The 26,738-nt window shown below is 40.7% G+C and overlaps 1 protein-coding gene across 2 annotated transcripts in view; it reads left to right on the plus strand.

Annotated features, from left to right (window-relative positions):
* Positions 1–26,159, plus strand: part of ENAH (ENAH actin regulator) — a 46,785-nt gene extending 20,626 nt beyond the window's left edge. The window contains exons 2-12 of one of the 2 annotated variants that reach the window (XM_039716981.1): positions 7,044–7,363; positions 8,568–9,368; positions 11,156–11,463; positions 11,711–11,847; positions 12,231–12,285; positions 12,588–12,636; positions 14,488–14,554; positions 16,972–17,034; positions 20,409–20,487; positions 21,713–21,770; positions 22,898–26,159. In XM_039716981.1, the coding sequence (XP_039572915.1) occupies positions 7,044–7,363; positions 8,568–9,368; positions 11,156–11,463; positions 11,711–11,847; positions 12,231–12,285; positions 12,588–12,636; positions 14,488–14,554; positions 16,972–17,034; positions 20,409–20,487; positions 21,713–21,770; positions 22,898–22,935 (1,975 nt within the window). In that variant the 3' untranslated portion in view covers positions 22,936–26,159. The remainder of the gene's footprint in view (positions 1–7,043; positions 7,364–8,567; positions 9,369–11,155; positions 11,464–11,710; positions 11,848–12,230; positions 12,286–12,587; positions 12,637–14,487; positions 14,555–16,971; positions 17,035–20,408; positions 20,488–21,712; positions 21,771–22,897) is intronic. The other variant, XM_039716980.1, reaches the window with a different exon arrangement.
* The last annotated feature ends 579 nt before the right edge of the window (positions 26,160–26,738 follow it).

Raw genomic sequence — 26,738 nt, forward strand, 5'->3', positions numbered from 1 at the left:
CTAACAGCATTTGAGAATAAAACTCCAAACATTGCTGTCTTGTTTGTTGCTCTGCAGTTGGAGGCAGGCTTAGAGGAGCTCAGGGCAGCTCCAAAAGCCTGGGTACACTGAGGCCCCACATTGAACAACTCAGTTGGTTTGGATTGGTGAGCCCAGCTTTAATCGTAGCTGATGTGATGCATTTACTTTTAGAATTTAGCATAGTAGTTATTCCTAGATTTCTTGTCTTTAAAACTTAAAAAAAACACCTAGTGAAGCACAGAAAGAAATATGCATACACTGTTGAGTACTTTCTTAGAACCACATTTGGTTTCTTATACTGAATGCCTTAATAGTAACTTTCAGAACAATAAGTACAGAATATTACTGCAATATTTGAAGCCAGCAGTAGTCTGGCAGACTTCATGCTGCCTTCTGGGTGTCATCCTTATGTCTCTCTTCTGACAGACTTTGTCATTTTAGAAGAAGTAACAGCACAAGCAGGAAACTATTTTTCAAAAAAAGAAAAAAAACACACCATGTGGGACACAAAAAATCTCCCTTCAATTGTATGTTTTTAAGTCCACGTTGTTTTTTAATAACTCAAGTGATGGTTTTTGATGTCTTCTTTCAATACACATATTGAATTTTGTTTTTTCTCCCTCGTTTGCCTTGTTTTTGTATCTTTAAGCAGACAAAACAGGGATAGTGTTCATATTGATCTTTGAGTGATTTGATGCCCTGCTTTGACACACAGTTTTTCTGCCAGGAAAGAATGAAATATGAAATTGCTGTGTTCATAAATGACAACTAACAGCTGTCAAATATTATGAATTATCTGCCTCCAGCTGACCTCTTCATTCAATGCAGCAATTACTTCAGTCAGGTCTGTTCCTCAAGATATTTTGTTTTCTGCAGGCTTTGTCTTGGATCTTTGTTTTCTACAGTGAGTTTTAAAATTAAATACTTCAAACAAGTTTCTGTTCATCTTGGAATGTCTGTCAGCTCAGTGCCTCCTGAATTTGGAAGTGGTACAAAGATGCCTTTGTACTGTTCATGGAAATACCTCTGTTTTTCATGTATCTGGCTTGGTGACAAGAAGCCTTCCAGGTTCGTGGCTGAACTCTGTTATTCAGGTTGATATATGGGCTCCTCAGTGCAGTTTCCTATCATCTTTTTAGGAAAAAATGTAATGGCTTGATCTCACAGCCAAGAGCAAAGCAAGCTGGTGTTAGAATCCTGAAGATTTATGTGAATGTACAGCACAACTTCCACTTGAGGAAGCAAGGTGACCTGCCAGAGCAGGCAGCCCATTGCTTTTGCAAACTGTTTCAGCTCTGGATTTGTTAATCATAGTTTTTTTTTTTTCTCTTGGTGCCCTTGTGACAGAAGCTCTGGGTTTTGATACAATTGGAGTTTCTTCATGTTTCAAGGCATCCTTGCTCTGGTGGAAGGAGTGTTTCCACAAATCCAGTAACTCTGCTGCAGGTGACAAATATATGGAGGCTTAGATGTGGAAAGTGTCTCAGGAAAGGACAGTTTCCCTCTGGCTGTTAAGTCTGCTCTCAAACAGAATATTGCAGTCTTACCAGTAAACACTGGTGTTTCTTAATCTAGTTGAGATCTTTGTCTTCTCTTCAACCTGTATGGTAATGGCCATATTTTAAGAGAATTAACTGAGGGCTCCATTCTTTTGATTGACTATGTAGAGGTCTTCAGTAAAAGGCCCAGAGGATTTCAGTCATTCACCTTCAGGAGCAGAAGTTAAAAAACCCATCTGTTCCCTTCCCCCTCCCCAGTACAGATCAAAAATAATGGATAGTATTAATTTGAGATAGCTTCCTTCACACACACTGGGTTTTGAATGAGGTGATGCTACTTGCTAAATGGAAAGTGATTTCAGTGTGCATGTGGTGCTGGCTCATTTCATATAATAACAGGAGCTGAGACAACAGGACTGCTTAATTGTTATTCCTTTTTATGATCAAGAGCAAGCCAGGAAGGCTTTGTGTGTACCTGGCTAAGTAAATTAGCTGCAATTCTGTTTTGCAGTTGTCGTGTTGGAGAAATTCTAAACACTGTCACCATCACAGAATGTGGGGGGATTTTATTCAGCAGGGATGCAGCAGTGTGTGCTTAATTCTGCTCATTGCATTTTTTTCTCCCATGTGTTATTTCAAGAATGTAGTCATGCTCCTGCTGCTTGGCTGCCCAAAGAACTGCAGGATTAATGCTCATATTAAGTCACGAGTTAGTATTGTAAATATGATTATTTCTTTATCCTCAGACAGTATCTCCCAGTATCTCCTTAACAGGACAAAAGTATAAGGGGAAGAGGGGAAATAATTTTAAAAGCTAGTGCAGTATTAAAGTAAGTTAATTTAAAAACAGCACCACTAAAAAAAACAAACCAAGAGCCTTTCCCAAAACACCCCAAAGTGAAGTTTCCCAAAATGCTTTTGACATGAAGCTAATTAAAATCCACAAAGAAAGTGTCATGAACAGTCACTGTGATAAAGCTACGAGCTATTCTGAGATTCTGAAGTTCCTCTGAATCTAAACATGAGTAACAGTAGCTTGTGTGAGACTGACATGTACAGTTCTGCAGCAGGCTCAGCTATTTCATGTAAATTAGCTGCTAGATTGAGTAAGTCACAGTTCCAAAATAGTTAGAATAATCACTTTGTCTTTGCATAACAAGCATTTCACTATGAGACAGCTCTCTGGGCATTTTTGAGTATCTCTTTAGCTTTTTCAGAAGTTGTCCTGATGGCCAGATGTACTTTCTAAGACTGAAGGATTTTCAGGTATTGCTTTCACAGGGGTCGTGAGTTACCAGTCTTGACATTCAGATGTACTTTAATTGATGTGTGATGACTCTTCTTAATCTGCTAATGCTTTTGTCTAATATAATTTTAAAAATACCATTATACTGTCTAATGCTAGCTAAACCAAACCAGAGGGATTTAATGCCTTTTTTTTAAGATAATCCAATGTGGTTTTGATCTTTTTTAGCTACAACTGTAACACTTGCTAAGATCTAGTGTGTAGCTTATATGGAATTCTTCCTTGCTTATTAAGTTGTGTTAAAGCAACTTGATTGCATTACTGGCATACTGATCTTCTGACCTGTGCACCTTTTGGTTTGCTATTCAGAAGGTTTATTAAAATTGTTAAAATGGCAGCAGAAGTGTAGTGAGTTATGAGGTGTGGTTTTTTGGTCGGGTTTTTTTGTTTGCTTGTTGTTTTGGCTTCTTTTTTTTCTTCTTTGTTGACAAAGGGATGCTTCAGTGACATGTGATGAGAAAGTATTCTCAACAATGGTGTATTTAATCTCATATGTATAAGATATGCTTGCAAGGTATTTTGCTGCCCTCTCTTGGTAGAGCTTTTGTACTGTAAGCAAAGTGCTTAACTTTGTTCCTGGCAAAAAATTCTGGGTTTATTCCTTTTATTTTCTGAAGAAATGGGAAATGGGGATTCTTTTACCAAAAGAAAAAAAAAAGAGAAGAAATGTTAAATACTGCCTTACTCAATATTTACTAAATAATGAGTACTTTGTTATTCAAGTCCTGTGTGGATAAAAGTGGTTATTTCACTGTCTTTCATCTCAATCTTATTTAGCCAATGTAATTTGATAGTGTTCATTGCCAGTTGAAATAATTTTTGCTTCAGACTAAATTTAAACATTTTGTTATGGCACAAACCCTTCTGAGCCAGGCCAAACACCTGGGATGCTTCCCTCTGCTGCTCTCCCATCCTCTGGGCATTCCTTGGTTCAACAGCTTCTGCATGATGGAGTTTCTGTTTTCTAAATGATTTCCCATGGTTGTTGGGTGTTTTTTTTCCCCCTGTGGGCTTTTTTCCTGCTCTTTCTTTGAATCACTTTGGCAAGGAGTTCCACAGTTCATCTGCCTGGTGTGCAGGGCTGCTCTTTTCTTTGGAGCTCTGCCCTCTTTATTTGCATGGACTCTTCCCTCCCAGCTGTAGTGAAGGGGTGTCCCCATCACATGTCCCCAGTGGGTGTGACATCCCGCTCAGGACTTCATACAGCTCCAGTTGTCTTTCCCAGAATGCAGAATTACAGCTTTCTAAATTATTTTTAAATGGAAGGTGTTGGGTACATTTGGTAAGAGTTTTCTGCTGCTCTTCGAATCTTTTCAGTTCTGCTGTTCTCCCTGTTTTGAGGTGGGATGCAGGGATGCAGGGTGGTGCTATTTCTGTCCTGCTCCATAGTCTTTTCTGCTTGTCTAGCATCTGGTTGAGGTTTTTGGACAGGACACTTCAATGAATGGATGTTGTTGTAGAGCTGCCTGTTGTAACCCTTACATCTCACTCCTGGGTCCATAGGCAGCCCAAAGTCCAGCCCTTTGTAAATTCATTTAGCAGATATTTCCATCTCTCTGCCCTGCTTCACTGCAGTTGAGTTTTATTTGCCAATTTTATTCACAGGTTAGTTGGAATTAGAAGATCCATCAGTAATTCTTCATGATCAGCCATCATCCTTGCTGCCCTAAATAAGTAAATATTATTAAGGAGCTTTATGATGAGCACCTTGCTGTTTCCTTTACAGGTTGCTTATGGAAATATGAAATTATGGCAGAGCTCTTGGTATGGCTTATTGCAAACAGCCTTGGCAGTGCTGCCCTTGTGTGAGGAGTGACCTATATTGAGCTTCTATTTCTGTGAAGAAATGAAGAACTTAAGCAAAATAAATTTTCTGGCAGTTGCTTGATGTGTTGTTAAACCCAGGGAATTGATACCTTCCAGTATTATAAACTAAATATCAACATGAAATGTTTATGGTCCCAAATGCCATATCTACATTTTAGGTTTAGGATGAACAGAGTGTACATTTCTGGGTAGAATATGCTCATTTCTGGCAAATGAATGCAAAAGAATGACGAAAATAAACAAAGCTGCTTTGGAGTCTGTCAGTGTTGTCTTCTGCTCTGAACAGTCTTTTAGATACAAACATGTGCATCCACCTCTCCTTTATGAAAAAAGAAAAAGAATTCTAACATGACCAAGCTGAAGTTAGCCTGGATGAAAACCCTGTTTCCCTCTAGTAATAGGTTTTATCTGAGGGGAAGAAAGAGCACATAGTCAAATTAGTTTTGCACAGAACAAGCAAAACTGTAACATAAAAAATATTTTTAATACTTCTTGGAGGTATTAAATTTATATTTCTGTGGTTTGTATTATAGTCATTATATTGTATTATATTAACATTTATAGAACTCTTCTGCTGGTTCCAAATATGTATGGGTCAATCACCAGACATTTTAGTAGACTTGAGATGTTAAAAGTCAGCCCTTTAACAAGCTGGATTGCAGCTCTGGTTTCACAGTGACTCCTCTTACAGCTTTGGTTTATGGCTGAGGGAAGAAATGGTAAAGGAGCAGAACTGGTTTTATGTTTCTGATGAGTTAAGTAGTGAAAAAAGTCCTTTTGTTGTGCATAACAGGATCTTATTTGGTTATAGAAATAATGAAATTTCGAAATTTATAATTTTTTTGTCTGTAAAGTAAAAACAATGGCTGAAAATCTGATGGAGTTCAATAACAATAGTTCATGGCCTGGAGTTTGCAGTGATACTGGTATTTTCTGGGCATGAAAAGGAGTGAAACTGCTGAAGTTCTCTTCCTTTTCAGAATTCTGTTCTTATGACTCTACATATACAGCAATGACTGTCCAAATTAAATTGTCCAGTGACATAGTATAGAAAACACACATCTGGTAGCTTGAGGTGTCAAAATTCAGGTCTCCTCTGCTTTGTAGTTAAGAGCTGGCTGTGCTTTGTGTTTGTTGAGATGCTGTCATCAGTTTGCCTCTGAAACATGGCAGAAAAAATGGCTCTGTACTTTTACTTTGTCAACAAGATTTTCTTTGACTGTTATGTTTTTGTTTTGTTTTGTTTTTTTTTAAACAAGGATGAAATAGAGAACAACAACTAGGAACATTTTCAGTGTTGTGTACTGACAGGAACATACTGGCCACAGCTGGGAGGAGGATCAGCCTAATTTTTGTTTCAACACTGAGTTATCCCCAAGAGATGAAAAAGCTTTGAAAATCAAGAAGCTGTATTTTAATCAAATGGGAAGATAAATCTTTTTAAAAGCCCTAAAAAACCCTAAAGAAAATATAGAACAAGTTGAGAAGAAAGGATCAGACAGGTGGTATATAGCTTTTCCCCCTGCTTTTTTTTTTTTTTTTCTTTCTTTCTTTCTTTCTTTCTTTCTTCAGGAAAGTTCTTTCAGCCAACCCAGTGGCTCTGGCAGAGAATTTTGCAAGATTTCTTCTTACCCTTAGGGTATTTCCACTGCCTGGCTTTTACTTGTTTTCCTCCTCTTCACATCTTCCCCCTCTCTGCTTTGCTTTGCAAAGCCTCCCATGAGCTGGAAGCCCTGCCAGCTCCCTGCAGTGTTTCCTTGGCTGCTGCACCCTGGATTTTTTTGACCATGTCCATTTTTCCTGTGCCTTCAGGGTGTTCTCGTGTTGTTGCCAGTTCAGCTGTGTGTGTGTGTCTGTTAAGATGCAAGTGGGGATGGACACGTGTGCATTTTAATGCTTCTGTAAAGTATGGATAAATTCTGCCTGACTAGTTAATCCAAAAAACATAATTTATTTGAGGTGTTTTTTTTTAATGAGTAATTGTGTTACTGCTATTTCACTGTACTTCTATTCACTGCTTTGAGTATAAAATACCTTGCAAAGAACAAATGTAACTCCATATCCCAAACTAGGAAGATTGTATCAGTTAGTAAATTAGCAGCATCAGCTTTCTATTCTTACCTCTTGAAGTCTGTCTCTCAGAATGTTCAATTAGTTAAGAGGAAATCAGATATGTGATTCTTTTCACTGTAAACATAATAAAACTATTATCCCGCTCAGAAAAGTGGCGTGTTAGGATTAAGACTTCCAGGTAGGTACAAATGCTGTGCTTTTGTTCTCGCTGCTGCCAGGATTGTTGATTAGTTCATCTCCTTGTCCTTTGAGCAGTTGCCTGATGTTTTTGGTTTTCCCTTTGCAGCTTAGTCTCTTTCCTTTTCTCACCATTGCAGACAGTTGCAAGAGCAACAGAGGCAGAAGGAGCTGGAACGGGAGAGACTGGATCGTGAACGGATGGAACGGGAGAGGCTGGAGAGAGAGAGGCTGGAAAGGGAAAGACTGGAAAGAGAGCGCCTGGAGCAGGAGCAGCTGGAGAGAGAACGGCAGGAAAGGGAACGGCAAGAGCGCCTGGAAAGGGAGAGACAAGAGAAGGAGAGGCAGGACCGCGAGAGACTGGAACGGCTCGAACGGGAGAGGCAAGAAAGAGAACGGCAAGAACAGTTGGAAAGGGAACAGTTGGAATGGGAAAGAGAGAGAAGAATTTCAAATGCTGGTAAGAATTTCAAAACCCGAGCGTGTTCTGCCACCAGACTGCTCTTTATGTTGTTTGGGTGATGGAGTGTGAGAGAACCAACAAATGGCAGTGTGTGCAGCTGTGTAGCAACAGGCAGTATTTCAGGCTTTGTTTTGCTGGAATTCCCTTTTTTATGGCAAGAAGTCCAAGATATTTGACTTTCCTGTCATAATTTTCCATTAATTCTGAAATAAATTTTTTGCATTCTTTGCTCACTCCGTTGCCATACTCTCTGATAGCGTGGAAGAACTTGAATCATTTTGGGCACCTCCAACATTGGTTGAAGTGTGATGAATTAAACTTTTTAAATACCTCATTGTTTGCTCTGTTCAACAAATGTATTGTCAGTACATAAGTTGGGGAAAAAAAACCCTAAAAGGTATCAGGTTGAGTGTGTTAGCATAGAAGGTATGTTGCTATATAAGGCAAAGTAATAGTGTGAGAAGTGCTTTTCAGTCTGAAGTCTTGCTTAATCTATCATTGTAGTAACATTTCAGTGAAATGTGTTGTATGTGTTTGTAGATAAGATAATGCACTGCCTGTGGAAATGTATCCAGTGATAACTGAAAGCTTTCTCATTTTGGTAATATAATGGAACATTAGTCAAGTGCTTGGTTGTTCTTCAGTCTCAAACTCAATTTACATAAGTCAGCTCATGGTGAAAGTCAAGGAATACTATGTAAGTCATTTCAGAGCAGAGGATTTTATCGGTAGTTTTATTCCCAGTACTTTCAATATTTGCTATGCAGATTTTTCTGGGGAATAGAGAGATGACACTTGCTGCCTATGGTAGGAGTTGTATTAGTGGAGTTGAAACAAATGTTAAGATCAATACATTTGCTTGCCGTTTGCAACCAAACAAGAAGATAAAAGCTGGTAAAAGATTGATTGTTCAACCCTATAAGTAACCCATCTCACAGATGGGTTTGAGAAACTTTCTCTAGAACGTACTTGTAAATTCAAATGTTGGCACAAAAAGAGTTGATAAAATTTAAGAGCAGCTGTTGATAATATGTAAAACTTTCCTAACAGTATTTTCACTTGTGCCTAATCCTCTGGTACTAACTGTAGTCTACATTTTTACATTTTGTTTGAATGCTGGTTTTGTTGCTTCATTAGCTCCCTTTTTCTCTTTCTCCTTTTTTTATCCTGCCTTTGCTGCTGCTTTCCATCTTCTGTCCAGCTCCATCTTTCGACAACTCCCCGTATAGCACTCCACTTCCTGAATACTCCAGTTGCCAGCCTCCTTCAGCACCTCCTCCATCATATGCAAAAGCAGTCTCAGCGCCAATGGCCGAGGCCACACCGGAGTACGCTGTAGTGACTTCTGCACCACCGACTTCCACTCCCCCTACACCGCCTCTAAGGCACTCTGCATCACGTTTTGCTACATCCCTAGGCTCGGCTTTCCACCCCGTCCTCCCCCATTACGCAACGGTTCCTCGTCCGCTCAACAAGAGCTCCCGGCCCCCTTCTCCGGTCGGTGCCGCGGCCACTCTGCCTCCCAGCACCAAGCCCGCGGCCTGGGCCGCGCCCAGTTTCGCCCCCCTGCCCCCGTCTCCTCCAGTCATGATAAGCAGCCCACCAGGCAAAGCCACCGGCCCGAGACCCGTCCTCCCGGTGTCGGCTTCCAACGCGGCGACCCAGCCGTCCACGTCTCCCACGGCTCCTAACGGGCTTCCTGAAAACCTGGCTTATCCGGTTCCTTCACCTTCTACCTCAGGTCCAACGCCGCCTCCGCCACCTCCTCCCCCCCCACTGCCTTCCTTTCCGCCTCTGTCACTCTCTGGGCCTCAAGCTTCTCCTTCTCCCAACTCCCCGAATGCCTCGACTCCCTCATCCAAGCCTAGTGTTCTCCCTTCTCCCTCTGCAGCTACCCCTGCCTCTGTTGAGAACTCTCTAAACTCTGTGCTGGGAGACTCCTCTGCTTCTGAGCCAGTCTTGCAGGCAGCCTCTCAGCCGGTTGAAGCTCCGAGCCAGCAGGGTAAGGCTTTCTGTTATTGCTACTAATGCACTAAGCATGGGGGTCAGAGCCCTGACTGCCCCAGGCACGAGCACAGTGCTTCCCAGGCTGCACTGATCCCAGTGCCAAACGCAGCTGGGGTAAGGGAATGGAAGAGCTCCGTGCCCAGGAGCCCATGTTCTGTGGCCTGTCATGAGTAAAATTCTGATTTCCTAAGAACTCGCCTTTTGAGAGCAGAGTTGGTCAAATTCTTGCTTGGTGAACCCTGCACTGTTGGTTTGTTTGGGAAGTGGTGTTACCACTTCATGAGTTCGTAGATCATTAGTTTCCTAATGGCAGCCAACATAGAGGAGCACATGTGTGGCTTTGGACATGCAAATGACCTTCTCTAAGGAATAATTCAAATTTAGTAAGTAATGTGTGACACCTACAGCACTTCTTTCTGGGCAGTGGCTGTATTTTGATATATTGCTGTGTGCACATACATGTATCTACACACATATATATGTGTGTAGATACAGAGAGACAGGTCTTTAGGTCTTTCTGCAGTACTTTACCAGTGTAGCTAAGAAGACTTTGGACAAAAAGTTTGAATAAGCAGGTGATAAGCCTTAATGAACACTCCACCAATATGATAGATTTTACATGGTAATACACGTCTTTGTTAACCTGGATCCTCTTTTTACATTGATTTAGCAGATTTAGGTAGATTTAATACATATAGGTCTTTGTACAGAACTCTGCAGTAGCTCCAAAGGTGTGGGCAGAGGGCTCCTGGGGGATAGGCAGCCTGGTACAAGCCATGCAGAATGGACCCTGTTTATATCCTCCTGTCTGAAATGAGGGTCTGGGCTGCTTTGGGATGGAGTGTAAATAGAGTGAATGGCCTCACTTCCAGTATGGAATAAAAGTGTGCACTCAGACACTGAGTGATGCCAAGAGGGTTTAACAGGCTTTTGAATTTCTGCAGTGGTTAGCACAGTAGGAAACTAGGAAGACTCGTATGCGAAATTCCTGCCTTTAGAGATTAAGGTAGTTGTGCAGTATTTTTTCTGCCTTAAGGTGGTTTTGGTGAGGCAGAGGTAGGATTAGTGGAGGTGTGGAGCTGTTGTTTACGTCAAGATTTCTTAAACTCTTCCAATAATAATAATAATAATGCAGTGATCATCAGAATATTCTTTTTTCAAAGTACACTTTATATTTGGATAACAATGTGAATTTAAATAAGTAAAATAGTGATAGATAAAAAATAGAAGGGCTTCTTCCCATTAGCTTGAAATATGTCAGTCTTCTAACTCACTAATTACTGCTTGTATTAAATTATAAAAGTTGATTGCTGGAATTCTTTTAAAGGAAAGATTTACATACAGCTTAGAAATTAGCATTGGCACTCGAACAGATCAGGGGTTCAGGTGTTTGGGTGATGTGTTAGTGCTTGTTAATGCAGTGAGACGCTGTTCAGCACCGTGAGCACACCCTGTTCCTCCTGCTGCGATGCTCATGCCTGACTTCACTCTCTGCCTGTTTCCTGGTGTAAAGCTGTTCTTGGTTGCAGCACAGAACCTGACTGGAGGGGTTTCATGTACACATCTCTGGAACTGTCTGATTTCTCACAGGATACTGTGTAATTTTTTGAGTACATTGGATAAGAATGCTTCTGTCCTGCTGAAATGCAGTGTTTTCTTGCCCAGTATCTTACCAGTTTTAATGTCTCATACACTGAGCAACAGAGCCACCCTTTCAATGGAAGCGAGACCTTTGTTTTCTAAATCCTTAACGCCCTCTGTTTGTTTTCTCTCTGACACTAGGTGCTGTCCAAGGACCACCTGCACCTCCTCCTCCACCTCCCCTGCCCCCTGGCCCAGCTCAGTCTTCGGTAGCAGCCCCACCTCCTCCTGGCCCTCCGCCACCTCCTCCGCTCCCGCCTTCGGGGCCTCCCCCGCCGCCGCCGCCGCCTCCTCCGCTGCCCAGCCAGGCCCCTCCCGTTCCCCTGCCGCCTCCGGCTCCCCCCCTGCCAGCCTCTGGATTTTCAGCGGGATTCGTGTCCGAGGATAATCGCCCTTTAACTGGACTAGCAGCTGCGCTTGCTGGAGCCAAACTTAGGAAAGTCTCACGGGTAAATATAACTCTGGTTTCTTTTTCCCGGTCCTGTCCCCGCTTCTAACCTTTGTTCAAGGTCGACAGCAGGATCCAAGCCATTAGGGGTAGGCTTAATTCATGAAGAAAAATGCATTACAGGATGTGCTGTCAGCCCGTGCCCTTCTTTATGCACTTGTGCCTTTCTTGCACGTGAACTTTGCTGGTTTCATGAAGTCAGCTCTCGTTCTGTTGGCACATCTGCTGTCTTTTTGTGTGCTCTGAAGGGTGAAGACTCCTCCAGTTCGAGTGGAGGAGGAGGAGGCTCTGCTTCATCCAAAACAGACGGTGGCCGTGGAAATGGACCCCTTCCCTTGGGAGGCAGTGGGTTGATGGAGGAAATGAGTGCCCTGCTGGCCAGGAGGTGAGGAGCTGGTCCTGCTCTGCTCCAGCTGCTTAGTCATCACCCAGGTGGGGTTTGGGGTGCCTGCCTGCAGCTGGCTGAGGCTCAGGTGGAGAGCAGCTCGTGGTTGCTTTGGGAAGCTGATCATGTTTCATCAATAGCCATTTTTATTTGAGTGTAATCCAGTACTTCTGTGTAAGCCTTTGTGCAGCAGTAAGGGAGGGCATGCAGACTTCAAATTGCACAGTTGCTTTGGCAGGAGGGCTTTGTTTTTAAAGGTGTTTTGAAAGTACTTCTTAAAACACTTAATTTTCATGAGGCTGTATAAGTCTTTAATTGCAGTAAACAACATTCTTCCATCTTAAAGCCACGATGAGCTTGGTAACTTCTGTCTCTGCTTACAGGAGAAGAATTGCTGAAAAGGGATCAACAGAACCAGAGCAGAAAGAAGATAAAGCTGTGAGTTGAGAAATTTTATCTGATTCACATTACTCAATACAGGGATTATCAGAGAGATTCCAGTGGTGTACAAGAGATTATTAATACTTTACTGTATAAATATACATATAACCACTACTCTGTGAAGTGCTTGCTCATTTTCTGTATAGAGTTGAGCAGAACCATTTTATATATATACACATATATAAAAACTGAAATGTTTAAACAGTTGACATGGATTCTTGTGAATCTAACAGATTATAAAGATTATTTTTCTCTTTCCCTTCTCTCTCCCTATTCCCTCTCTTCTCCATTTTAATCAGGAAGAATCAGAGTCTTCATCTTCTAAGGTTTCTTCAACAAGCACACCTGGTAAGTAGCTCAGGTTTGTGAATGCTGGGACTCTGTAATGCTAAAATCTAGTGACAAGTCTCTGTCAGCTCTGCTGGATTTTGGAGCCTGCCTCTTCTGCCATGATTACAGTAGGGGTTTTGCTATAGAATGGATTCTGGTTCAGAAGACGATGGATAAAAAGAGCAAAAGTGAATAAAGAATATAAATGCAGAGTGTTGAAATTTCTTGCCCATGATCCCTCTGCTGAAGAGGCAGTGTTTGGAGCTGTGTAGCCAACACCTCTGCTGCAGTCAGTAAGGAAAACTTACACATTCTGCAGCTGGCCAAGAGGTACTGTCAGCATGCATATGTATTCATACTGTAAATTATTGTCTGTCAAGAGACACTCAAGACTTTCTTTTCCTGTCCTGTAGTAGTACCTTGCTGTACCCTCAGTTTCCCTGGCCACCTCTCAGTACATACCTGCAAAAAGGGGGGCTGTGCCATGTAACCCTGCAGTCTGTCATCTCAAAAGGCAGTGGAAGCAGAAAGGAAGTAACTGGATAATGAATAGACCAGCTTTCAGTCTGTTCCAGCTTCCTCTGCTGATTGCTTGCCCATGTGTGCACTTTTCCTCTAGATGATTCAACCACTTGATGATGTGCAAACCTTAATATTGAAAACAACTGCTGTAGTGAGCAAAACCCAGGTGACACCTGGCTGGGGAATAGAAAAAGGAGTGCTAGGAGTTGTGTGTCCAGGTGGAAATAACTGGCAAATTTGGTGCTGAGATTCAGGCACTCATCTACAGAAGTCAGACTGCAAGGACATAAATGACATCACACAAATCAAGATTTTCACACACACACACCCCTTTTTTTCCTCTTCTTTTAAGAGAGTCTGCTTCATTCTGTTAAACAGCTTAGGAAAATGATTGCTTTTGGAACACTTCTGATAATATAGGCCCAAATAGAAGGAAATTAAAACCAGTGGAAGTGGTTCATTTAATTGATGATGATAAGAAGCCTCATCAAACCTGTTAAAAATGTAAAATGCATTCAGAATTTGGCCATTCCCTTCCAGTTCAGAAATTTTCTCTGTTTCTGGCTGTGAGATGCTCTGGTAATGCTGAGCCTCACCACTGGAACAGGTCTTTAAAGTGTTTTAAGAGGAATGCTTGGCATCCTTGAGCAAACTGCAGCCATAGCAGAAGTTTCTCAGTTTTGCAGATATAGCTAAAATCCTGCTAAAATAACTCTTAAGGCAGGACAAGTCCTGAAGATTGGTGTATAAAACTAAGTTTAAGGCTTATTACTAGTATAAATAACCTGTACTTGGCTGGGTTACAGGCTGTGCTGGCAGACTTCTGCAATTTAGATATTCTCAGTATCCAGCTGCATCCCAGGGAATTTTCTGGTCAATAAGAGACTCTGAAAGGGCCTTTCTGCCTCTCTGCTTGCCCAGCTTAGCAGAGCTAAGCAATATGAAAGAAAGGGAGAAAAGAATACTCCTTTAGCTTAGAAACCTATTCCTCAAGTATTTGCAGCTGACTGGTTACAGAATTCCATGTTTCACAACTGAAGCCATCCAATACCTATAAATAAATCCAATGTCTATAAAGTGTAGGCAGACCTTCTCCCAGCTGGATAAAGAACTAAATGGCATTTACAGTGTCTCGGTGACCAGTGAGACTTCAAGATGCTCTCACTTGTTGCATTCACAGATGAATGCAACAAGAGGTAACTTAATGTGAAAGGGCTAAAGCAATGTAGTAAAAAGAGCAAAACACCAAGCAGCCGACTTGAGTTGTCAGATGCTTGAAATTCTCTCACATAAATGACACAGTGGATAGAAAAAGACAGTTTTTCATCTCCTCACTCTGTTTTCCAGAACTAACAAGAAAGCCTTGGGAAAGGACAAATACAGTGAATGGAAGCAAGTCACCTGTTATTTCCAGGTACTCCCCTTTTGTGCCAGCTGTTTTTTCATTACATTGGTTCTCGTTGCACATGCTGCTGAAGATACTGGACTGGAATAGTAAAGATCATCTTTAGGGGTTTAAAATTGCTGCTGTGAAACTGCTTTTAGCAGTTTCAAGTAGGAATGAAGAGTTACTTTTGGAGAATGCTAATAAGAGAAATTTTTTACAGTAAAAAGCAAAAGTTTTACCCAAAAAAGTTTCTTTTAACAATTGCTGGTGTATAACCTGAATTAATAATGTCTATATTTGCCTACAGCAATGTTTAATTTTTTATTTGAAGTCTGAAATTTCCTGCAAAGTGAAACCAAATTCAGTGCTGCAGTTCACATGTTCAGTAGTAAATCTAGAGAATAGCTGTTCTTTCTATTTCTCTGCCACTCACAGAATGCCTTTGTGGATATTTAAGTTTTCTTGGTAAGATTTGATTCTGCGACAATTTTCAGTAGCTCTTGTACCAACCTAAGAAAGTCCATCCTAAAGAAGTATAGAAATGTTTTACATCCTTCAGTGCATCAGCCAGTCTTTGGTAACTTGTCAGCTGGAACTCTGTTAGGCAGGGAGTGTTTTGGAAGGCATTTTCAGTAAGTGAAATGGCTGCTTTAGCAAGTTTTTGGAGGTGTATTTAATTGTAATGTATTTTAAGCAAAAGGCTTGTGGCTCATTTAGCATTCCTGTGTATTGTGTGCACTGAGGTTAAAGGGTTCTGACCCCTGATAATCTGAGGAAGTTACCTGAATTTCTTGAGAGAAAACACGAGAACATGTTCAACTTGGGAATGCTGGGTTTGAAATTACTTGAATTCCCATTAAAATCTGGCTGTTGGAAAGAGCTGTAGAAGATTGGGTGATCAGAGTATTAAAAACAATTGTTCTCTGAGTGGCCTCACTTGTAGTTGAGGTTGCCCTTGAGGTCTTCCATTCTAAAATGCAACACTAAACACTCTCAGTGTCTTTCTCTCCTTTAGAATAAATCCAGGGGTTTGAGGTGCCTGCAGCCTTGCTTCTGGTTGCTTGCTTTGTTTTTTGTCAAGCAGCAGGTGCCATTGATGGTGATGTTCTCTCTGCTGCTCTGTCAGTGTAATAAAATACTGCAACACCTTTGGCCTTGGCTTTTCCTGCCCTCTCCCCCCTCCTCCCAGGAGGTCTGACCTGCTTTAACCAAGGTCTCTTGTGCTGCTACTTTGATCTGCTTCAAAATGTGCCATTGAGGGGGAACTTGTCACAGAAATAATTGGTGTAAGGAATCCTAAAGTGCATTTTAGAGTTCAAATTGTGTGAGACAATTGCTGGCCCTTCGGCTGTAGATACTTTGCTCAAATTGCTTATCCATAGGGTAAAGGGATTAATAAGTAGGGCAACTCTGGGTATCTGACTCTTTTGGGGAGTTGGGGTGTTCTGAACTCTTGATTCTCCTACCTGCCCCTACAGCAGTAGGTTTTTGTAAACTGTTTCATACTTCCAGTTTCTCTGATCTTTTTCCAGCTGGTGAAACTCAGAGGTTGCTGTAAGAGATATCTTACAAAACAAAAATGTTTTCTGACCTAGAGGAGTACAGAGGATTTTAAAGATATCTCTTAGATTTATTGGGGCACTCTCTCCATCAAGCTTTTGTCTTCATTCATCCAGTGGAAAATGCAGATAGAATTTACCTTGATGTGAGCTTCCCTGGGTATATACTCTAATCCAAAATAAGAATTCTGTGTTTATTTAACATCAGTATTCTTTCCCAGTGCTGTCATAACCTGCTGGAAGGTGCCATAGCACATACTTTAGGCCTGCTGATACAATTTTCTAGTCAGTGTTGACGGTTTGCTCTGCCAGGATGAGGAAACTTTCACAGAAAGAGAAGCTGTTAGAAGAAGTCTCTCTTGAATATCCTTGTATTTTTCTTAACTCTGCATTTGCTAACTTGCCAAGTCTCTCTCAGCAAGCAGCTTGTTAAACTAGCTTTGTTTAGGCAAGGGGAGCTGCAGTTTGGAACACTAACACTGTGTTTGCCAGGAGGCGATTTCTTTCACCTGGTAGGGCTGGAGAGCTGCTCCTGACCTCTGCAGGGAGGATGTGAGTCACTTACAGGGATTAAGCAAAGCACACTTAAGGAACTGGCAAGTCAGCAAAATTTTCTCTTCAGAGCTTCCACAGAGGTAGGGGATGCAGCTGTTGTTATTCAGAGTGAATATTGAGTATTTTAAAACAAGTTAGTGTCCTGTCTAAAATCAAGCTTTTGCTTTTTGGAGCAAACAGAAAAGGCTTAAGCTGTGGGCTTTTAGTATTTCCTGAATATGCAAGTAGAACTCTTGAATCTGCTGAAATCACATGGTGTTTAAGGTGCTGAAACTGAACAAAATGAAGACCTATAATAGCTTTTAAAGGTAGTGTTTCTCCCCCTAATAGACGGGAATCTCCATGGAAAAATCTGCTTGCTTCTGAAAACAGGTTCTATGATTCATTAAACAGGTATCATCCTGTTGGGATTTGAGACTTCCTAATAACCCCTCTGACCAGTTCAGGGTTGGACTTTTTCTACATGGGTTGGTAATCACCACATGCACCACCAGGTTCCTCCTCCACATTTTGTTTGTCCAGTTGAGCCCACTTTTGCACTGGTTAAAAGCAGATGCTGTCAAAGGCAAATTGAGATGGCTTAAGAACCAGGTATGAATTCATATAAAATACTGGTTTTCTGGCAGTCTCCACCTGCAAAGGTACAAATTCCTCTTGAATATGCCAGGATTTAGTGGACCATTTGCAGTGTTTTAGGAAGCAGGTTTTCAAAACTGTAAGTTTAGATACAGAGGAACAGGAATTCATTTTCTAAGTGTGTTTTCACATCTGCTTTTTGTTTCAAGACTTTGTAAACATAAATTAATGTTTCTACATGGAACATATTCACAAGTTGGTTAACATCACATATATTTTTTGCTGGAGATCTTAAGTTTCCCTCTCTAGTGGTCATAAAGTACTGACATTGAAACCCTTCAAGCTTTGAGAGCTTTCCAGAGGTAAATGTGTTCCAGAACCCCTCAGAATTACTGAGTCAAATTCCAGCTGTGTTTCTCATGAAGGCACTCATTGTGGTGATTACTTAATCTTTTTGTATGAAAAGTTCCCCTTTTAGCTACTTATCTTGGGTGGTGTATTCTGCATGTTGGCATGAATAAGATCTTTCCTTTGCATGCTTGGTTGAAGCTGTGTCAGGGACTGTCAGGCTTGCCTCCCTGTCCTGTTAGGCAATGCTATGAAAAACCACACGGGAGAGCTCTTTAGCCACCTTGGGATCCCATGGCTGGGATGTTTTTATTCACTTAATTCCAGTAGTTAAGGTTTGCCTAAATGACTGCTGCATTCAGGCTGAAAAAAAGGAAAAAAAAATAGGATAACTTAGGGAGGAACACAGCTAGATTGTCCTGAGATTAGAAATTATCTATTTTGCTAATTCTGGTGTTTCAGTGTTTGAATTAAGAATGTCTTGCATTTTGGAAGGAAAAAGGGAGCACATTGTCAAGATTGAGGGGCAGTGTTCATAAAGAAGCTTTCCTGTGGAGATTTTTAACAGGTAGAAGCAGTAGTTATGGTGGGTAAAACTGACTTCTTGTTCTAAAGATATGAAGAAAAAGAAGCAGTCAGTTTGTGTAGATACTTTCTTAGAAGTCACCTTATTAACACATTAAACTCATAAGTAATTTTTACAAAATATTAAAGTATATTATTGGTTGGGTTTTTCCATTAAGGCAGGCACTAGGTGTCTGTTACCAGTTGCCAGGAGCTGCATTTAAGAGGATTTTTTTCAGTCATGTTGGATGAATGCTGTCATGCCATAGTGTATGGGAACAGCTACAGTCAATGGAAATGATCAGAAACTATACATGAAGTATCTGAAAAAGTCAGCTGTTCTGCCTGGAGTAGGTCAGGGCTCACAATTTCAGGTGCAAACTGCAAATAACTCTTTAAATACCAGATACCTGATGAAACAGCAATGGCCAAAGATCTCAGCTGATGAATGTTTTTGAGTAAGGAATTCTTCCATACTGAACTAAGCACTGTAACATGTAAAAAGTTCTGTAAAAAATCCTAAACTGTGGTTTGCTTTCATAGCATTAGTGCACACAGTAGGTTCTCTGGTGGTTGCAAGGTGAATTCTATTTTCCAGCTTCTTTTACTATCAAGTTACTCAATATTTCATCTTCTGTCTTACTCGGTGGATTGTGTGTTTAATTTTGGTGTGTTTCAAGAATAGTAATTAGCAATTTCTCTCTGGGAACTGACATTTAAACTGTGTGGACTTAAGTCTTTACAGCTGTGACAGTTGAGGTTTGTGATCCCTAGAGAAGTATGTGTGCACTCTTTTTTGTTTTGATGTGTGCACTCTTTTTTGTTGGAGCCACACTTTGAGTGGTGTTCTTCAGTTAGCAAGTCAGAACATAGTCCTGTCAGATTGGAAAAGCCAAGACAATCTAGTGTGAGGTTCATTCAGCTCTTACTGAACAAAAGCAGCAGAATGGGATAATTTCCTTATGGATAAACTCCTGTCTTGTAAGGGAAGATGCATGAAAGCTCAACGTAGTGATTTTGTAAAACAAACTAAGAAATAGTCTTTTTTTCATTCCTGTCCACCTTGGTGGCAGTAAATCTGTCTGCACCCCCTTGTGACAAGTGCAGAAAAATGCAGTGCTGAATGAATTTCTCCTATGAGGAATTTTGAAGGCACACATTGAGTGAGAGTATTTTGTTCAGAGATGCCACATGCAAGGGTAATGAGCTAGGACCCAGCTTAGTCTACTTTATACTCTGTCCTCCCTTAAAATTAGCATACTGTGATAATTCTAAACATCAGGGAAACCCCTTGAGATGAATTGTCAGGAATTTTATCAACAGCTTCTTTTTGGCTTGAAGTTTTATAGGTAAGGGTGGGAGAATGCTAGCCAGGATGTAAAATGTATTTAAGAACAGCAGAGCATTCCTCCCTCTTGGGAGAGCTCTTTTGGTGCTCATGCTGTGAACATCCAGGCTCTGTCTCTGCTCACAGCTCTATTAAGTCCACAAGTCTGAATTATCCCTGAAATGAAAGATGGGATCAGGAAAGAGAAGTGGGAAGGCAGGAAAAATCCCTTCTCTTGGAATCTGTGTTAAAAATGCAAGGTGATCTGGGTAAGCAAGTTTTTGATGTCTAAAAGAGAGTATTTCATAAGAAACATTAAATATGACATAGTCCAAAACATTAGAACTGCCTCTCAAGTATCACCTGATAAATCTTGCTGCTGTTACAGTATTTGCTTTCAGTAGTTTTAGAAAGCAACTGATGGAATAAATGAGGTTGCAGAGGAGTTGGATAACATTGCTTAGGTCTGTCAACTGTTGAAAATCCCCAGGGTGATTGCTCAGCATTCATATAGTCAGCATCAACGTGCAGTCATTAGTTAGGGAGTGCTGCCTTGGGAGACCCTCTTTTGAATGAGCAAGGAGTTACAAAAGGAAACTGCTTGACATTTGAGGGCATTCAGCTTTTCATGCCCATTATGAAGAAATCAGAAACCACTGACAGTGAAATCTGTCTGCTGCTTTGAAAGTTCTTGTTTTGAACTAATAACTCTTATGGTAATTAATATTTCCAGTGTGTGGAAAACATTCTTGGGTGTTGCTTTCTATTCTGTGTGGTATTTTGGGTCTGCTTGATTTTTCCCATCCTCCCACTCCCCACATTTTTTGTTTTCCATTCTGATTTTTAACTATGTTTTTGTTAGACAAATGTCAGCAATTTTAATGGGGGAATCTCTTATGTATCCTGTAATAATGAGCAACCAGTAACTCATGGATGTGTGTTTGTGCTGCAGACCAAAATCTACACCAACGGGACAGCCCAGTGCCAACGGAGTACAGTCAGAAGGTCTAGATTATGACAGATTGAAGCAGGTATGTGCATAATGCTTTAAAAAAGGTTGCTGTGGAACTGGATATAAGGACTTGCAGCTGTCCAAAACCAACTTTTAACTGTTTTGTTAGCCAGTTGCAAAGTTAATGATTTAGTAAATACTAGTCTTTAGTTTTGCCCAGGCATGTGTCGGAGCATAGGAGCTGGAGCTGTAGGATGGAGGCTTGGACAGCCCTGTTAGATTCTCCCAAAGTTCCTGCTCTTGCATTAGGCAGCACACACAGGATGGTGTTGACATTATAGGTGGAACTGGGAATTCAGTTTGCCTGGAAAACCTTTCCTTCTCTGTATCCAAACAAACAGCAAGCTCTTGAGGCAGCCCTAGCAGAACAAGTACCACCATGTTTTAATGTCACATGTAACCACCCGTGGTCACAAGTTTGGTGGTGGAAGAGCACCCAGGGATGCTGTCTTTGTGCAGCCCTCCAATTCAAGAGCAGAGGAATCCTGTGGGAGTTATGGAGTTGGAGGTGAAGGATCTCCAGGTCGTGTTTGGATCAATCATCCCCAAGTGGGGGGAGAGATTCTGGTGCAGGCTGCAGCTCAGTGGGTAATTCTAGAGCCACTTCTACTTTGGTAGCAACTTTTAGTTGCTTCTAGACCATGTCCCCACGTGGTGGTTGGCTTTAGGTTGGTTTATGGATCAGTTTTGGTTGGTTCTGGATTGGGTCCTGGCTCAGCAGTTCTAGAGTGGCTTCTGGCCTGGTGAGTGGTTCCGGAGGAGCTTGGAGGAAAGGATGGAAAAAACAGTAAGCAGGGACAGCACTTCACTCTTATCTTCATTCTATCACATTCCTCTGGGACTGGGACCTTGATACCTTGATTATCTTCCCCCCACCCTTTGGAATAGTTCCTTGGCTTGTGGTGTTTAGTGAGCTCCTTTCTTTGATTCCACATCACATTTCACCCGTAGCAAAACTTTCTCATTCTTATCCCTCCTCCTCTCACAAATTCTACGGGAATCAATCTGTGGCACTTCCAGGGACTGGTTTTTCTGCATTGTACCTGCACCAATAATGTTCTAGGGATGCCTTAGGTTTTGAGGATTAACTTGGAAGCTGAGGGGTTGGTTATGATTCTCAAAAGGGTTAAGGATTAATGGGAAGAATTGTAGTGGGATAATTCTGGATTTCTCTCCACAGAAATTTACAGGTGGCAAAAGTGATCTGTTTGCTAATCTGTTATTTATGCTCTGACACATTTTAGGACATTTTAGATGAAATGAGGAAGGAGTTAACGAAGTTAAAGGAAGAACTCATTGATGGTAAGTATTGCCCTGCTCACTGCTGCTGCCCAGTTTTAGAGTAGCTGCAGGTGCTTTAAAATGTAAATACAATGTCTTGGTAGCCTGAGAGTGATTTATTGGTAAAAGTAGCTTTGTTCTTTGTCTGGTGGCAAACCACTGGACCTGTTCCAGCTGATGTGCTTCGGGGATTTCTCTCCTGGGGGTTTTGTTTTAGTAGAACATTGACACCAATGTGTCTTTAATGTGATGCTCTATTTGAGTCATTTGAACTTGTCCTTAGTGTCACGTGGTGGTAGATGGGTTATTTTTAAATAATCCAGAGCTGCTGAGGTATGTATTTCAAAACTAATAATATTCAGAAGAGAGTTGTATTTGTAATGAAAGAATTGTAATGAAAGCTTCCAGCTTTCAGTTACCTCTTTGATCTGTAACATAAGAGTCAAAGAAAAGAAGACTCACAGTTTTCATTTTTATTTTAACATAATCTATTTTCCTGTGTAGCCTTCTGTACTTAAGGGAAATCATTGAGAAAACATAACCTAAAGGGTCACCTGTCAGAATTAAGCAAAACTGTGTATTATTTACTAGCTTGCTGGGCCTTTTATTCTTTTTGGTTTTGTGGCATGTACTAAAACAGTATGGGGAGGAAAAAAAATTATATTAATCTAATATCACTGCTGATAAAATATTGAATGTCATCAACTGATGTTGCAGAAAGAACTGGCTGGTTTGGGACTAAGGAGAATGTCATGCTTTTCCCTATCTTTTGTTTGTGTTGTGTCATGGCCTTTTAGACCAGTAGAGTGCAAACAGGGCCCTGAGGCTGTTCTTAAATAAAAAAAAATTAAAATAAATGAGCCCATACTTACACTCTTTGAAAATCCCAGTGGTGGTGTTTCCCACAGGCTTGCTGGAGGTGGGAACTAAAAATTAAGATTCAAAATAAATTTTACAGGAAGAAAAAAGGTAGTGCCTTGTTGATAATGCCACTTGTGTGAAGCCACACGGGGCTGCCTTAGGTGTTGGCTCTTCATGTTGTGGGAGCAGGGTGAGCCTGCTCTGAGGGGTCAGTTGTGTGCTCCAGCTTGCTGCCCTGTAAAGAATGCTTTATTTGATGTGCTAACCCTGTCTCTGTCTCTCTGCAGCTATCAGGCAGGAGCTCAGCAAGTCCAATACTGCATAGAAAGACTCGTACTAAGCCGATGTGACTCTTTAACTTGATATAAAACTGACTACGTTTTGTGAGCTGTTAGAAGAAAACGGAGACAGACAGACAGACACTTGGAAGGAGGGAGAAACAACCTATTCTGAAAAGCTTCAGACACATCACTCTGGTGATAATGCTATTCCCCTCCTAGTTTGCAGCTTTTTTCTGACCTTTACAGCAGGGTGGAAAAGACTCCTAAAGTTACTGTAATGATTATGCAGAAATTCCTACATCTATCAGACAAGATCACAGTGCTTTGAAGTCTACTCATGTCAAGATAAAATTGCACATGTTTCAGAATTTGTTGTTAAGACAAAAAAAAAAACCAACAGGGAAAAGCTTGGGAAGGCTTTTCAGAGAGGTTTTCTTTATTAATGAAGGAGATAGCAAGTTATACTGTTGTACTTCAAATGTATCTCAGGTTTGTCTTCCTATCATATCTGATATTTCCATGAGTCATTTAAAAGATCAGATGTGTAGAAGTTCGGTTCACAAGACAAGGAGCAATTAGAGACACGTGCTTTTAAAGGGCAATATTTGTAAGTAAGGGTGACCTAGACGGTGATGGCATATCAAGATTTTGGAATTTTATGATAGGAAGCCTCTCTAGTTAGCCTTCATGCAATTTTCTAGGAAAATGAAAAATAAAAAAAAAAGCAAATACAGTCCAGAGTTTAAAGATGTAGATGCCTTCCTACATTGTTACGATGCTTTACCAAATCTAAGACTTCGACATAAAGCGAATCAGCAGTCAAATGTAAATCATTAGTATGTTGTAGATTTACAGTAGATTTTGGGGCTTTTTTTAGATTTATGCATGTGGACATTTTGTAATGTAACACAACACAGCCAGCTTTTTAATTAAAAGAAAAATTGCATGTCACAGAGTAGCCTTTTCATTTGTAAGGCTTAATTTATGCCCAGGAAGATGTGGGAAGAGGGAGGGGGAAGGTGACACATTTTTATTACTTTCTACACTTTTTCTTCATCTTACATGCATGTGTAATAATGAGGAAAACATGACTTTTATCAGTAACCATGTTAATGGAACCAGGTACTTGATCCTTTTGTATCTTTTTTCAGTTTTCTATTTGAAATTCAGTAATAACTTCCAATAATGGTTCTGAAACTCCCAGGTGAACCGAACTCGTTTCTCGGTGAGAGAAAAACGTTGTAGGCATCTGGCTGAGGATGCCCTGTGTAAGTGCATTGTCCTTCACCTTTTCACCATGACCCTCTGCTTCACTCTTTTCTGAGACTCTTTTTTTTTGGTTGTTTGATGAAACAGAACAGCAGGAGTTACCTGAGAACGATCAGGTCACAGTAAATGGCCCCTTCTCCTCCTAATTTATCTGCCACCCTCCTTTCCAAAAAAAACTCAAAGCCAACAAAAAACCCCCCACAGCTCCACACCAGAAAACCCTGAAAAATAGCAATGGTATGCTATTGGTTTTGTTCAACAATTTGAGAATCATTTTTAGGGGAGGTGATACCTCTCTTTTTCCATAAGATTTTCAATCTTATGAGTGTAAATTTTTTATTTTTTTTAAAATTTTGTTTTTTAATGTGGTAAAGTTCAGTGGAATAGAAATTCCACAGATTGGCTTTGTAGTGCTTTGGACAAAGAATATGGATCAAAATCTTCCCTTTTCCTTGCACTGTCCATTTTTCCAAGCCTTGATTGCTTTGGAATCTGTGCTGATCCAGAAGAAAAGTTTACTTACAACTTGTGGAGAGATGTGCTTACGAGTACAGGCAGCTCCATTCGTGGCACAGATGCTTTCAGTGACAGACTGTCTAGAGTGCTGAACACCAAAGCAAACAGCACTTCACAGCTTCAGAAAGGCTTCAATAGGAAATCTTATTCCCATTCAAACATTGCCTGATCTTACAGGGTCAGATTCTAAGGGAAGATGACAGTGGAAATATTGCCTAACTCCTTTTTTTTTTTTTTAGTAAAGAGGAGAAATAACATCACTTTTCTGCATGCATTTATTGAAGGCATTAAAAAGAAAAAATCCATAGTAAGCTTGTCAAGTACTGTTTTTCTCAAAACAAGAGGAGGCATTTTCATCTTTGTTGATGTAGCTTTTTGTTTTACACAGACTTTTTGAGCAGTGAGGATGTTTACCCTTGTCAGAAATCACGTTTGATTCTTTTCTAGGAGGGTTCAGGAGTTACCTAGTGGAATAGCATGGATGGCTATAAGTGGTCCAAAATTACAGGCTGAACTTCTAGATTGTGCAAGGAACTGGCTTATGCACTAAACGTTTTGTGCCTTGGTCTACAATTAACATGATTTCTGTTTAAAAGAAAAAGGAACAGATGTTGTCTTTTTTGTGCTGCTTCTACATACATACTTTCTGTAATCCCAACCTGCAGAACTGGTTCTTTCCAGGAAATTGGATTGAATTAAAGATTACTGTAGACATTTCCTGACCTACTGACAGTTGCACCGTTTCCAGAGATTTCAGTATTGAAAATGAACTGCAGAAGCTACGATTACTTTGCTGACTAAGTCCTTTAAAAACCATATTGTGGTGGTTCTGTGCTTTTGTACAACGGATGTCTTAAGCTGAGGGCAGTTTAAGGGATCCTTCCTAATGCCAGGAGGGCGTTGCTTTCCTCAACACTGTGATCTGACCTGTGATAAACCTGCACTATAGACGAGTGGCTACCGAGTCAACCGCAAACCAACTGAATGTAAAACCCTTAGTGCTGGTGCTGAAATCTCTTCAGACAGTCACAATGATTTCCAGTTCCTTGTTTTAAAGTTACCAAGTGTCAATCAAAGACTGAAGCTGTTCACTAATGAATGTTGACTTTTCATGCATTTAGGTTTACCTTCTTTTTAGTTTCTCAGTTCATTCTCTGCTATTTTTATCATATTGTGTCATTTTAAATTTCTTACATGCTAACGTTTTGTTTGAGCGAATGAAATAAAATTGCAATATATACACGTTGCCACCATTTATTTCTGGAACCTCATAGAAGACTCTCTGATATTTACTATTCAAAGTCCCCAAATTTTTAATGACTGATCATTCCTTACTCCTTGATTCCACCTCCTTTCTGTTTCTCCATCAGAAAATCCAGTAGAGACAGTGAAGACTTAACCTTATAAAGAATGTAACTGCAGGGACTGTGTACATTCATGGACGGTGACTGCTGTACATAAATTAAAATTAATTTCAAATGTATGATGTGATTTACATTCTCACATGGCACATACATACTTTGGTCTCTGTATCCACGGAGAACATGGAGGGGAGAGGGAAATAATTGCAGCCAGTCTGGCTTCTTCTCTTGCTGCTTTTGTGTTCATGACTTATTTTCAATACTGGTAATAAAGCAATGATCTACTGTGGCAGATCATTAGAGGTTTCTGTGCACTAAGGACAGTTTGCTCAATTTATCTTACAGCACAATACTGAGCAGAGCTGTTCAAATGTCCTTAGCTTGGCATCCTTGACATCACTGCTGCTGTTGTTTGGCAAACCTTGGTCCCAGTGTAAAGTTTGGCACCAACCTTAGTGAGTTATAAAGGTTTGGGGTTTTTAAATAAAATTATCTCTAGAATTTAAAATTGTCTGCTGTTCTTGGGGCAGTGTTTAGGCACCAAGTGTAAACATTTCTGATTAGATGTCCTAACAGTGTTACCAGCTCAGTCCATTGGTGTCAAGAGATGGATGGTAGCTGCTTTTTAAAGTTGTGTATTAAAAGGGAGGGAGATTGTCTGTGGTTGATCCAAGTGGGGATTGCCATGGGCTCTTCTTCTC

The sequence above is a fragment of the Passer montanus genome, unplaced genomic scaffold (genome assembly GCF_014805655.1).
Source record: "Passer montanus isolate IOZ18808 unplaced genomic scaffold, ASM1480565v1 scaffold37, whole genome shotgun sequence".
NCBI lineage: Eukaryota > Metazoa > Chordata > Aves > Passeriformes > Passeridae > Passer > Passer montanus.